Raw genomic sequence first — 14,262 nt, forward strand, 5'->3', positions numbered from 1 at the left:
GACAGACAGAGTGTGAGCGGGGGAGCAGCAGAGAGAGAGAGGGAGACACAGAATCTGAAACAGGCTCCAGACTCCAAGCTGTCAGCATAGAGTCCAACACGGATTCAAACTCACAAATTGTGAGATCGTGACCTGAGCTGAAGTTGGACACTTAACCAACTGAGCCACCCAGGTGCCCCAACAAAGTGCCAATTCTAACAAGAGTTTTTAATCAAAATTTCAGGCATTTCCTGGATTCAAATACCGAACCAAGATACATGAACCTTGCTGCTCTCCAGCCCTTGCAGGGTATGTACCCAACAGCTCCATGGAAACAAGCTTTGGACTGAATGTGTTTGCTCAGCATGAGAAAGAGAGTGGGCAGGACTCTGGTTTGGGTGAAAATAAAAAGTGGTCCAAGGAACCTTTATCTTCAGGTTCCAAACCAAGATGGTAGCCCCATTAGCAGAACTATAATGAATAAAACTCTAACTCAAGAATCCATGTAGTAAACCAGAAAATACAGCTCAGGAGCTTCAAAGAAGGACATTTTGTGGAAAAACTAAAGAAGCATGATTTCGAACTGAGTTTCATTCTTGGCGCTGTTTTTCTCATGGCTTATAGGTGGAGAGGGAAGTGTAGTCAAACCTCTCAAGATACCAGAGCTGTGAAATGTGAAAGGAGCCCAGCCACGATGCTGATGACTACTTTCCTGGGCAAAAGCTACAAATGATAATGGTTCTGGGACCTGTCAGGGAAAGAGAGGGTCAGCAAGGAGGCAAACAGGAGCCCTCTCCTGAAGAGAAAATACATCTCCTCCAACATCTTTGAGGGATACCCCATTAGGAAAGGACTACAGAGGAAGCCTGGGTTTCTATCAACAGGACTTCCTTTCCTAGAATTCTGAGCTTCTGGACCATCATCACCTCATATGCCATTCAACACTTCACCTCATGGCTACAGTCCCACTGCATGCAAAATCCCACTGCAGTCTTTCTTGAAACAGTCAAGCAGGACCATGTAGCTTTAACTCTCTCCATAGTGAGAAATCTGGGTTTCCTTGATATTTGAGATCCTCCTCATTTGTTATCATTTTTATTACTTAGACACGACTAACATTTTCTGTTGCAACCTCTTTATGTGATTTTCGGTAGCTGTCTTTTTTTTTTTTCTTTAATTTTTTTTCATGTTTATTTATTTATTTTGACAGACAGAGAGGGAGAGCAAGCAGGAGTGGAGGAGAGGGAGGGAGAGAGGGAGAGAGAGAATCCCAAGCAGGCTCCTCATTGTCAGTGTGGAGCCCAACTCTGGGCTAGAACTCATAAACCATGAGATCGTCACCTGATCCTAAATCAAGAGTCAGGCACTTAACTGACTGAGCCACCCGGGTACTCTGGGTGGCTGTCTTTTCTTAAAGTCTTCTCCCCAACAAAATATCACATATGGGATGGATATTATATAGACAGCTCAGCTAGCTCTATGTGCCTAGAAACAGAATCTGACACTTATTCTAACCAGGTAATTTGAATATAGAACCCTACTTTTGGTACTTTCTTAAATTTTGCCCTTGGTTCTTAATTATTTGAGGAGTATTATCTGATTCTAGGGCATTGTGAAGGTGATCTGGGTCATCTTTTGAATTCCCCAAATTAAAATAAAGCATTCAATCACCAGTAGCCATAAAAAAAATACCTTCTGGAAATTTTTATTTTTTTATTTTTTATAATAACTTATACAAGCTCATAGTTTTTCTCTCCTGAATCTTTCATACTTCATTTCAATCCCCTTTTTGACCTTAGGTTTAAAAAAATCTTAAACACTACAGTGCACTGGATTTAATTTGTAATCCTTGAAGAACACGATGGGACTAAATTGGGGTCAAAAGAAATAAAGACCAATACCTTTGACAAAGATATGTTTAATAGCACATTACAAGTAATTAAAACATGGGATGCAGTTAGGAATATCCTAAATAGCACACTAGGAAAATAGTTTTTATAAGTCCTGTGTAAGTAAAAAGCAGGGAGCAGATGAATATGTCATGTCCTCATTCATGAGTGTTTCTCCTGCGGGGAGGGGAGCTATTTAATGACTTCGTAAGCTAAAATAAGGCCCTTAGATGTCCTTTAATAGAGTTTCCTTGTTTTTTCAAAGAACGAAACAGGCCCAGGGGCACCTGGCTGGCCCAGTTGATGGAGCATACGACTCTTGATCTCAGGGTTGTGAGTTTGAGCCCGACATTGGGTGTACAGATTACTTAAAAATAAAGAGCTTTAAAAAAGAAAAGAAGAGAAGAGAAGAGAAGAGAAGAGAAGAGAAGAGAAGAGAAAAGAGAAGAAAAGAAAAGAAAAGAAAAGAAAAGAAAAGAAAAGAAAAGAAAAGAAAGGAAAGGAAAGGAAATAAATGGGTCCATTTCCAGCGCTGGCAGAGTGCGGAAAAAAAAAAAAGACTAGGACAAACAAACCTCAGTTGAAACTCATAATCTACATACTTCTAACTGGATTCATGAATGTGAGGAGCCCCAAGATGGCATCAGCATCCTTGTGAGACAACTGGACATAGCAGTGAGCAACCCTCTTCCTCTGGGGCTTGCTGTAAAGGTAAGATTCAGTGAGTAGGTATGTCATTTCCTCACTTCTTTAACAGCCATTGAGGAACTGCAGCAACACGGGCAGGATGCTAGGCACTGAGAAATACTAAGGAACGGTGCACAGTTCCTATCTTAAGGAACTCACATGTTGGTCAGAAAGAAGAAGCACACACAGACCACATTTACGTGGCTCAGATTTTGGACACCATTGAACACTTGAAAGATTCAGCAGTAAGCAAAAAGAAAGGATCATCGTAATAATTTAACATAGTGTACACAGTTTCTAAGGGTTATGAATATGTTCCTGAAGGCATTAATGAATAAAATAACCATTTTTGCTTGTTTGTTTGAGGGCCGTAAGATATGAAAGGATGGTACTGGAATCGTTGGTGGCTCTGAACCCTGGCTGCCCTGCAGAATCACCTAGGAAGTTCAAAACCGGCAAACAAAACTCATGACTGATGTCTGGGCCCCAGAGTAGATACATTAAGTCAGATTTTCCGGGTACAGCATTAGCACACTTTAAAAACTCACAGGTGATTTCATATTGCAGCTACTTTGAGAACTGCTGGCCTATATAATCTCTAAACTCTAACATTTTGTGATTGGATCACAGATCCTATTTGTCTCATGTCATTCTCCTCTAGGAAACCAAGTTTGGTCTTAGGCCTTAGGGCTCTCTCTACTCTAAATGACCCCTGAAAAGTCATTTAAAAAGATTGTAAACACTTAAACTCCAATTAAGAGACATTAACAACAGTATGATTAGAAGCAGGGAGCCAGGGGATATATAAATACCAAAAACTAATGAAATGACTAACTTTGGGCAGGTAAAATAAGGAAGACTTAACAAAGTTTATCTTTTCAAACTCACTTGATTTTACAAAGACCAATGAACTTGGTCTAAACTCACATATGAAATCCACCGAGGTGCCACACATAATGAAAACCATATTCAGGACATATTTAGGACTAAACCAGGTTAAATGTCTTTGAGCGCCCATTAGATACTAAACATTTTGTTTCAATTTTAAAAGGTTAGAAAAATTATGAAGGTTTTCTACTTTCTTTAATATTTTTCTCTGCCTGAAATGTATTTGCTTATAGGATTACCCTTGCAAGCAAGGCCCTAGATCATCAGTGGTGGAGAGTAAGTATATTCTAAAATGTTTCTGTGAGAATTCAAGAATAAAGTAGATAGCCTTATACAGATGGGTAATCAAGATCTTCATCATAGTATAAAACTATTAAATAATAAATAATACCATTACTCAAATTTTCACCTTAGCATCCCATAGTGCTTTGTAGTTTGGGAATAGTAGTACTCAATGCACATCAACCCTGCTCCTCCCCAGCTCCCCTCCATCTGAACTAAGTTCCCACTCACTACTGAATTGTTCAGCCAGGTATCATCCACGCACCTTACCTGCTCTTGATTCAGACCTCCCTATTATCAGGCTCTGTTCATTCCACCTCCCCCTCCTTTTTTCATAACCATGGCGACTGCCAGAATGCCTCAGGTCAACATGGGCTATAGCCTAGGCCAATGGTTCTCAAATTTGTTCATCTCAGGACTCTTTTAAGACCTCTAAAAACTATTGAGTCCCAAAAAAGCTTCTGTTTATGTGACTTATGTCATTCAAAATTTACCATGTTTAGAACTTACAACAAAAATTTTCAAATATTGATTAAAAATAACAATAAGCCTATTAAACATTAATAACATGATATGTTTTAATAAAATATATCTACAATTTCCAAAACAAAAATTTCTAAAAAAAAGTAGTTTTCATGCTTGCAAATCTTTCTAATGCCTGGCTTAATACAAATCAGCTGGATTCTTAAACTTGCTTCTGCATTGAATCTCTTGAAATATGTTGTTGTGGTTGAAGTACATAAAGATAACCTGGCCTCACAAAGATACATGGTTGAAAAGGGAGGAAAATTTTAACAGCCCTTCCAGATGATTGTGGATATACTATATAATCTCTGGAAAACTACACTGGACACTTGTAACAGAATGAATGAAAAAAGTAAATAATTAGTATTAAGGACATGTTATTATGAAAACAGTTTTGACTACATGGACCCAATGAATGGTTTTCAAGGAGCTCCTAGGGCCTCTGTACCACACTTTGAGAACTGCTGACCCAGACTTATGCCCTAGCCTTCTTATGATGTCTTAGCTTCTACTCTGGCTATCCTACAATCCGTTCTCCTCTCCAAAGCCAGAGCGTCCATTTAACTATGCAAGTCATATTATATCATCCCCTATTTCTTTTTATGGATCCTAGATTAAAATACAAAATCCCTCACAACTCAGCCCTTGCCACACTTTCCAACATTACCTGAACCTTTGCTCACGTTATTCGATCTACACTTCAACTCCCTCCAACCTCAATTTGCACAAAAGTTGTTCTCTTCTGCCTTGAATATTCTTCCACTCCCCTTTGCCTGCCCCATCCTTCAGAACTCAGTTTAAATGACTCTTCCTCAGGGAGATGTTTCCTGCCTAAATGTTAGAGATCATATCTTCATTTATAAATCAGCAAACCGAGGCTCCAAGATAATAAGAAAGGTGCCTACTGTTCTTACAAATAATATATCCAGAATATCCAGTATTTGAATGCAGATCCCACACCAAAATCCATGTACTTAATTACTCTGCTTTACCATCAGTTAAACAGAAAAGAAAAGAGAAGAAAATAAAAGAGTAAAAGAAAAAAAAAACAGGAAGACTAAATCCTGACCTTGATATTAATCTCTTCACATTTGTAAACATCTGAAATAATTGTTTATGCTTATAGTCAAGAAAGCCCATCCCTCTGGACCCAGGTCTCCCCATGAGGCCTGGGTGCCCCAAGTGGCATACTTGACATCTCTGAGGCTCCTGGCATGCAGAGAGGGACACCTTAGCCAGGAGCCTAGGACCAGCACCCATCAACCCAGCCACCAGTCTTTCTAATTCATGCCTCATCCTCACTAGAGATCCCCCCTAGGGGCTCTAGGTCACACACAGAGCAAAACAAACCTGTCATCACACTCCACATGTCCTTGAACTCTTCATCTGATTCACCCAACAAGAATTTCCCAGCTTCAAATCAAATTGAGTTATTCACATTCAGTCTTCTTAGCTCAACTTAGTAGAAGATAAGGGCAGATGCCTGCAGTGTAGGGGGTGGGGGTCATGTGACAGCTTAGCCACTTCCTCACTCCATGAACCTGAACAAGTCTCCCTGCCACTCTGAAGCATAGCTTTCTGATCACAAAGATAGGGCTGCCCATATCAGTTGATTGCTCTAAAGAATAAAAGGGGGAAAAGCTGTGAAGAAATTCTGTAAATTCTTAAGTCATATAGTCAAGTTAATTGTTATTAAAAGTTATTATTATATATGATTAATTTATAGGCATTTTGTATCTAAGGCTCTCCTTTTTACAGATGCATAGAAGGTGGCCTTGAAATGAGAGTCCTTTCTATACGGTGCATCTTTCTTTAAACAAGTAAAGTTTTCTAGTTTGCTGTGTAGACCATTAGAATGCAAAATGTAGTAAATGAACTGGGCCCCCTCTAATGAGGCTGTCTTTGAGAGTCCTCATAAAATCTAAAATAATTCTAGGATGGAAGTCAATAGCAAACACATTTTGATGAAGCATGCAAGGAAGAGACAAGAAAAAGTAATCACTATTAACAAATTCCCCAAACCAAATCCACACTGTAGTATCCACACACAAAGATGTTCTCACCAGGAACAGAAGCAATGTGGTGCTATACTAGGAAGACCTGTACTTTTTTTCTACATATAATTTTATGAGCCAAAGCTTTAGTTTCTAAAGATCTTCCAAAATATTCCTGTTGCATACTCAAATACAGAGACTGCCTCATTTCCTACAAATTGTTTTTCTAATTCTATTCAAAAATATCAACTTCATTAAAACTTTAAAGATTTAATCCTGAGTTATGGTTTGATGAGATCTCTGTGGGATGAAAGAAATTAAGAGATCACAGTACCTGCTATTTTAAAATGTTCTTACAATGGAAACTTAATTTATCGATGAGAATGCATTGCTTTAGAGAAAATAGGATTAAAAAAAAAACATTCAAAATACCAGTTTAAACCCTCCGGCGGGTTTCTGAAGTGAAAAGCTTCTTTGCTTTTTTTATTTTTTTAGTAGACATCAAGCCAAATATCATTTAATTAGGCTGATTCTGTAGCTGAGATAGGAGTAAGACTTTTAAAAAAGAAAATACAATAAAAGTACTTGCTATAAATGTAAAATATCACCTGTCATATGAAACTATTTTTGATCTATATATTGACCAAAAGTATTTCAATTTATAAAAATCTAATTTATGTTCCATAGATTCCATGATTAAGCATTATTTCCCCTTTCTCATCAATTTTCTTGCTGAAGTTTCTATTTTCTGTAATGTCTTCTTCATCTATGTAAAAGAATGTATTTGATAGTAAAATGTTGAATGAGTGTGCTATTAAATTCTATACATCTACCAAAACAAGTTGGAAGGATACTAAAATATTTTGAATACACACAATTTTTAGAAAAGCATAAATAAGGACACAAAAATAAGACAAAAGGCAACAAAATTTAGCAAAAATTATAATCACTTACTTGATTCATTTTATCCACTCAGTATAAATATACTACATCATTTTCAAAAGGGAGGGGCCTATAAAACCAAATACTTAAGACATGAAAAATATCTAATGTTTTCAGACGAGGAATTTTTCCTGATTGCTGATTTTTCTTAATGCTCTGGTTTAAAGGAAGGAATTAAATGACATAAAAAATAATAAAAACAAAAAAAAATCTCTTAAAATACGTGATCAAGACTTTTCTCATCACTCTATACCTTCCAGAGGGCTCTCATTTGAAAACTGAAAGAGTGATAGGAATGACCTCCAAGGTTCATGGCCTCTCCCACAGTCAGAGGGTCGACAAACATTTTTCCCTTCTTGATTGTAAATGCTATCCACTACCTGCAGTGACTTTAGAGTCAAAACATAAATGTTTTGGGAGTCCACCAATTGTACAGGTGTTTCTACTCAAAAGTAGAACAAATGTTGGAAATTAATAAGCTATGCAATTCACATGGATGTAGTCATAGCCTAGATGCACCAAATCATCATCTAAGCAAAAATTTTAGCAGGCCTCGCTCAGACAGGTATTTCACCCATAAATAATGACTTAAATAATAACATAAGAATGCTCCTTTCCTAATTAACAGGTACACAAACAGAAATGTTCTAAAGGCTTTTTTATGGTTCAATGACCTCAGCCAACTTGCCAGGTCAAGGTCTGCAACATCTCATTTCCAAAGAGCTACAATACCAGTGCCTAAAGGGCTAAGTACTCCTGTGCTGTCTGCACATCTTCACTAATGGATTTATTGTATAATGCATGGTACCTCCTGTATTCTGCACTCTTCATGTTCTAATTACAAAATAATAATAATAATAATAACAACAACAATAACAAAAACAGCAGCAGCAGCAATCCCTAATGGTAAGCATAAATGCAAAATCTATACAATTACTTCGCTCTTTAATAGAGAACACCCCGTTTTTTATACTGCTTTTTTCAGTGTTGTGTTGTGAGGAGCACGGACAAGAAAAATCAACTGGATCTAGTTCTAGTCCCAATTTTGCCACAATCTAGCTATGTAACCTTCCATAGACCACCAACTTGCTCTGATTCTAGGATTTCTCATCTAAATAAGGATTGTGCTGTACAGTCCCAGGGCAAGCCATCACACTGTGCTCCCAGGATAGCATTATTAAATATCTGATGTGCACTAGGGCACTGGAATTTCACGATGAGAGGTCCTGTTCTTTGACTTCTCGTTTTAACTGGCAATATCATGATTTTAAAATCTGAAACCTGGGGCGCCTGGGTGGCGCAGTCGGTTAAGCGTCCGACTTCAGCCAGGTCACGATCTCACGGTCTGTGAGTTCGAGCCCCGCGTCAGGCTCTGGGCTGATGGCTCAGAGCCTGGAGCCTGTTTCCGATTCTGTGTCTCCCTCTCTCTCTGTCCCTCCCCCGTTCATGCTCTGTCTCTCTCTGTCCCAAAAAATAAAATAAACGTTGAAAAAAAAATTTTTTTTTAAAAATAAATAAATAAAATCTGAAACCTTTGCCATTTAATTTCAGTTTTCCACTGTGTTTATAAACTTTCAACCTTATACATGTCAGAATTTGGTGAACTAAGACAAGAAAGTGAGAGACACTCAATATGTCAGCCCTGAGATCAGAAATACAACCGTGGCCTGTCTCATCCAACATGTGACATAGTTTCACTGCCTCAGCCTCATTCCTTTGGAAAGTCTGGTCAATGGAACATGTGTCTCAATTACAGAAGTTCAGACTAGGAATTCTTTATCAGGACAAGTTATTCCATTTCACCTCTTAATTACCATTTGTGCCTCAGTTTATAGTTTCATAAGGATATGACTTAGAAGGGCAAGTGATTTGAAGAATAAAACTCAAATATTAAGTGAAGGTAACATCAAATGCTTATAAAACATATTCCCTCAAATAGCTTTTCTTCTTGGTGTTTAGCAACTCCCTCCTAATCCAGTAAAAGAATCTCCCTGGAATTGAGATGTGGAAGGTGCTATCTCTCTATAAATAGGCTCATCCCATGCTATGTGAATCATGGTTGCTGACAGCAAATCAACAGACTAATTATTTGGCTTTGTTAGTAACGATAATAGCACACTATCATCTTTCCAAATCTTTTTCCACACCCCACACTCCATTCTTCTAAGCTAAACTGCAGACCAAACTGAAGTCCATGGTGTACAGATACATGCATGTGGGCCTTGCACTGGGCATGTCTTAACTGGGCCTGTCATCTCTCTGCCAGATTATTACTGTGAGACTTTAGCTAAAGGAAGTCACCAGCCAGGATCCTCTCTGCCAAGACATACACTAAGTAAATGAGAAAGAGAAGCGGATTAAATAAACACTGAAGAAAACAATAAACTCAGCAATTCCCTCAAATTCTATTTTCTAATGAGATGCCAAGGAAAGGGCCACAGGAAGCAATTTCCCCCACGTAAAAATTCAGCCATGCAAATTGTTCATCTCCAAATCAACTTCCACAAGGATCAGGTGAGTATAGCTTATCCATTCACAAATATCATCCACCTATCATTTTTACTAACTCGTTTAGAACTGAGGAGGCTGAGTAGGATCTATTCACAAGCATCATTCATTTATCCCAACTAGAGTACGAGAATGTACTTCAAAGACTGAACTGTAAGAGTCACATTGAATTCAGAGACTTGAATTTCCTTGTAGACCACATTAGCCCTCAGAGAAGACAACCCCCAAATGATCATTGCACAATACAAATGATTTTGTTTTCCCCTAATATGAATTATATACTCTATAAATATAGAACTCTGTTTTCATATAAATCTTCAGTTTATGACATTCACAGTCTATATTAATTGTATGTAAAACAACAGAGATTTTAGTAGTGCTCGCCTTAGGATCACAATCGTTTTGTTTACTCCTGAAATTTACTATTTTATCAATATCACAGAATAAGAAAAGGAGTCCACTGTGGAGTGAATCATGCCATGCAAATCCATGGGAGAAATGAAAACGAGATGGCTTCTTCACAAGACTGAATCCTGAATTTCCAAACTAATTCTGAGCCTCACTGTCCAGACTTTCCAAATGTCTTCCTCACCCCCGTGACCCTAGCCCATGGGTTTCATTTCTGGAACCCAGGAAAACATCACCGTCAGAGTTGCAAAGATGCTACCCTAAACCAGTCAACTGATCACAGAGCAAGCTTTCGTTCTAGACCACAATTTTTTTCAGTTGTCCACAATAAGGGGAGAGTATCTGCAGATTGCAAATGACAGAGCGGGCCATACCCTGAGGATCCACAAAGTCTGGTGGAAGCACAGATCTGGGCAATTCTGCATTTGTTGTCTCAAACTGGCCTGGTTTAAGCTGGGAGTAAGCACCTGGAAAATCAAGGTATCCAATTTCCCTTTGATAATAAAGATCCATCAAAGACCAACCATTTGAGTTTAGGGACAAACTAAACTCTGAATCAACTTCAGAAAGGCCTTAATAAGAAAGTCTCTGATAAGTCTAAAGTTTTCTTCACACTACCTTAGGCCAAACTGCAGATACTATGTTATTTCCTTAATGTCCCAAAAGAAATTGTGAGTGTACAAAGGGTGGGCACAATAGGGCAGGAAAGTTAATGAGTAGAACCCTGGGAAACTAGGAGAGTAGCCGGAGGAAGAGAATAAGAAAAAGGTCTGTGTAAAAGGAAGTGAAAGGGCATATGGGAAAGTGGGGAGGTGAGAACTGATTGGAATGTCTGAAAGATGCAATATCATGTGTTGCTGGAGGAAGAGTTAGAAAAAGAATAAATTTAAGTTCATCTGGTGTCTAAGTGTCTGTGTCCAGAACTATGCTAAATGTTATGGGAGATATAGAGAAGAAGGTTTATTTATATGTAGGTCCTCAGCAGGCAGTGTCAGCACTGGATTCATGGATGGATGAGAGAGAGAGAGAGAGAGAGAGAGGAATATGAATGAATGAGATGGTCGCTGCCCTCAAGAATTCGACAGGCTATATGGGACCAGGAGCATCCACACATATAGCTTTCCTCCTAGTCAAACCGTGGTTTCTTCAAGATATAAAGTGTTTTCCTGAATATGGGACAAGAAGCTATTAACTGATAGAGGGTGATTGAAAGAGGGACGTCTGGAAATTAGGGGAGCAGGGGGGCCAGAATGGCACAGGAAGATCCTGGTTCCCTTCCGTGGGTGCCCCCAGGTGCTCTGCAAAGAGAGGAGTAGGGTGTCAGCTCTGGGGAGCCCACTGCTTGGGCTTCTACTGACCTGGTCTCCGCCTCACGGGCCTCTTGCGGCCGCTGCAGAAGCGCACTTTGCTGAATACCCCGAGGACGTGCCTTTCGCACAGGGAGCGCCCGTCTTTGCTGGGGCTGGAGCGGCGCTTGGAGGCCGACACCCGGTCGCTGTTGGACTCCCTCGCCTGTCGCTTCTGCCGGATCAAGGAGCTGGCTATCGCCGCAGCCATAGCTGCTCAGCGTGGGCCCCAGGCCCCGGGCTCCACTGCGCCCTCGAGATCGCGCTCCACCGGGGCGAGGGCAGGACCTCGGCGGCCTGGAGGGACAGGGCAGGCGCGGGGAGGCAGTGCTAATATTTGAGGAGGCTGCAGTACCGAAAACCCGACGCCCACAAGGTTAGTCAGAGTCTGGGCAGTGGCGACAAAATGTGTGAGAATCCAGATGTAAACTTCCCCAACCGCTGGCAGCGGGGGCGGGGCGGTCCCAGGCCTTCCAGTTAACTAGACTCTTGCACCCCAAACTTGCACCCCAAGGCGATCCGCGTCCGAGGGGCCGTGGGGAGTTTGGTCACACTGCGTTCAGAGTACCAAATGGAAGGGGAAGAAGGATGTCCAAAACAACAAGCCGTGCCCCCGTTGGAGAGGCGCAAGCGTTGTAAGGTGTCCAAAGTATATCTACACATACATACATATAAAACCCGTTTACAAAGCAGAGTCTGGACCGAAGCGGGTAGCGTGCCCCCGGTAGAAAATACTAAAAAGTGAATAAAACGTTCCTTTAGAAAACAAGCCACCAACCGCCAGAGAGAAGGAGAGGAAGGCAGCAATTTAACTCCCTGCGGCCCGCAGTTCTGGAGATTAGGAGGTCCGTCCCGGCTGGGTGAGGTCTACGGAATGCATCGCGCCCGGCTGCGGTTCTCCAGGGGCCGGCCGCCGGAGTTCTGGAATTCCGAGAGGCGCGAAGTGGGAGCCGTGAGCCGGAGTCGGGGTAGGGGCGCGGGGCGGGGGCAGCTGTTTCCAGCTGCGGCGCGCGCGACTCCCCGCCAGCAGCGCTGCGAAGAGAGCGGGAGGCGAGGGAGGGGGAGGGAAGGAGGGACGGGGATAGAGGGAGGGACGGAGGGAGGGAGATCCTCGAGGGCCAGGCACCCCTCGGGGAGAAACCCGCGAGAGGCGAGCGCCGGGATGCGCGGGGTCCCAAGAGCGGGCGCTCTTTCTCTTTCTGCTCGCTTTCTGGCACAAGACGGGCACAGTTGGTGATTATTTAGGGAATCCTAAATCTGGAATGACTCAGTAGTTTAAATAAGCCCCCTCAAAAGGCAGCGATGCCGAAGGTGTCCTCTCCAGCTCGGCGCCCACACGCCTTAACTGGAGCTCCCCGCCATGGTCCGCCCGGGGCCGCCGCACCGAGCCGGTCTCTGCACAGGCTCAGAGGGAGCGAGGGAAGAGGGAAGGAGGGGGCGCCCTGGCGGGCTCGGGATCAGGTCATCGCCGCGGTGCCCGGGCCCCCCAGGCTCGCGCGGCCCGGCCGTCCGCAGCTCGTAGGCAGCAGATCAGATGGGGATTACCCGCCGGACGCGAGGCCGATCACTCGCTCCCGCGCAGCCCATCCCGGCCGAGGAAGGAAGTGACCGGCGCGCTGCGAACCCCAGCGCGTCGGCTCGGGCGGGGCGGGGGCTGGCTGCGGGCGACGTCGGCTCGAAGCGGCTGCGGCTCCCGGCCGGAGCTGCCCACCATGGTCTGGCGCCGGGAGCACAGGCGGGGCCCCTAGGCCGTCCGGGGCGACGGCGGGAGGCGGTCGAGCGCGCACCCGGGGCCGGACGCAGACTCTGGGGCCGGGGCCAGGGAGCAGGTGCGGGCTGCCGCCAACTCGCCCAACTTGCTGCGCGGGTGGCCGCTCAGAGCCGCGGGCTAGCGGGGCGCCCCCAGCCGCCGCGCCGCCGCCTACCCAGGCCCCAGAGGGGGCGCTCAGGGCGGAGTCCCATTCATGGGCTGAGGCTTGGGGCGCGCCGAGCCTCACTGACTCCCGGGCGCCGCCGCTGCCGCCGCCCAGCCGGTTCGCTCTGCTGGAGCGCTAGCTCCGCAGGAAAACTCCAGGCGGGGACACGGCCGCGGAGACGGAGGGTGGGACGAAGAACTGGCTGCTGCCGGAGTACCTCCTGCACTGCTCGCCCACCCGCCCGAGGGCTCGCGAACGCCCCGGTGGGGCCGGGCGGGGGCCGGGCTCCCGGAGCGCGGGGAAGCGCGGCGCGCGCGGGTCCTCCTCCCCTCCCAGGCGCCCTCTGCTCCCAGACTCTTCTCCTTCCTCCCTCCCGTCACCCCTCTCCCCCTTCTCTGTCTTCTGTCTCTCCCCTTTTCTCCTCTCTACGCAATCCTACGTGATTGAGGTTTGGATGAGAAATTCTCAGAGGCAGAGTGAAGGAACTGCAGCTCCGGTCTGTTCTGTCCCATCCCTCCCCCAAGAGAAAACACAACCACCGGCCCGTTAAAGGACCCTGAGTACACAAACAAGGGGTTAGGGGAGGAGGAACTGAGAGAAAGCAGTACACCCTCTCTTCCATAAGCTGGAACACATAGAATTCTCTGTTTAGGAGGGAGGGCAGTGGACACCAGACAAAGTAACAATGGCCTTTTGGGCCCTCATGTTGGGCCCCACCTTCAGCTCATTTTGGAATAAAGTGCTTCTACATCCTTGAAACCCAGTTTTCTTGGTTCTATCCAGAAAGCTGCAAAGCAGGTTCCATCCTTTAAAAATGAGGTTGGATCAAGTGAGCAGCAAGCACAGAGAAGAGAATACAGGAGGGGTGAGAGGGCAACTGTGGACAAGGGCAGTCAAA

At 43.8% G+C, this 14,262-nt stretch overlaps 1 protein-coding gene across 4 annotated transcripts in view; it reads right to left on the reverse strand.

The window, feature by feature from the left end:
• The window catches only part of FGF12 (fibroblast growth factor 12), a 561,888-nt gene that overhangs the window by 253,924 nt on the left and 293,702 nt on the right, over positions 1–14,262 (reverse strand). Inside the window, exon 1 of one of the 4 annotated variants that reach the window (XM_058730849.1) lies at positions 11,461–12,211. The exons of the other annotated variants lie outside the window; for them this stretch is intronic. Coding sequence (XP_058586832.1) covers positions 11,461–11,659 — 199 coding nt within the window. The 5' untranslated portion in view covers positions 11,660–12,211. Of the gene's footprint in view, positions 1–11,460; positions 12,212–14,262 lie in introns of those variants that run through there. 4 annotated transcript variants of the gene reach the window in all.

The sequence above is a fragment of the Neofelis nebulosa genome, chromosome 5 (genome assembly GCF_028018385.1).
Source record: "Neofelis nebulosa isolate mNeoNeb1 chromosome 5, mNeoNeb1.pri, whole genome shotgun sequence".
In the NCBI taxonomy this organism is placed as follows: Eukaryota; Metazoa; Chordata; class Mammalia; order Carnivora; family Felidae; genus Neofelis; species Neofelis nebulosa.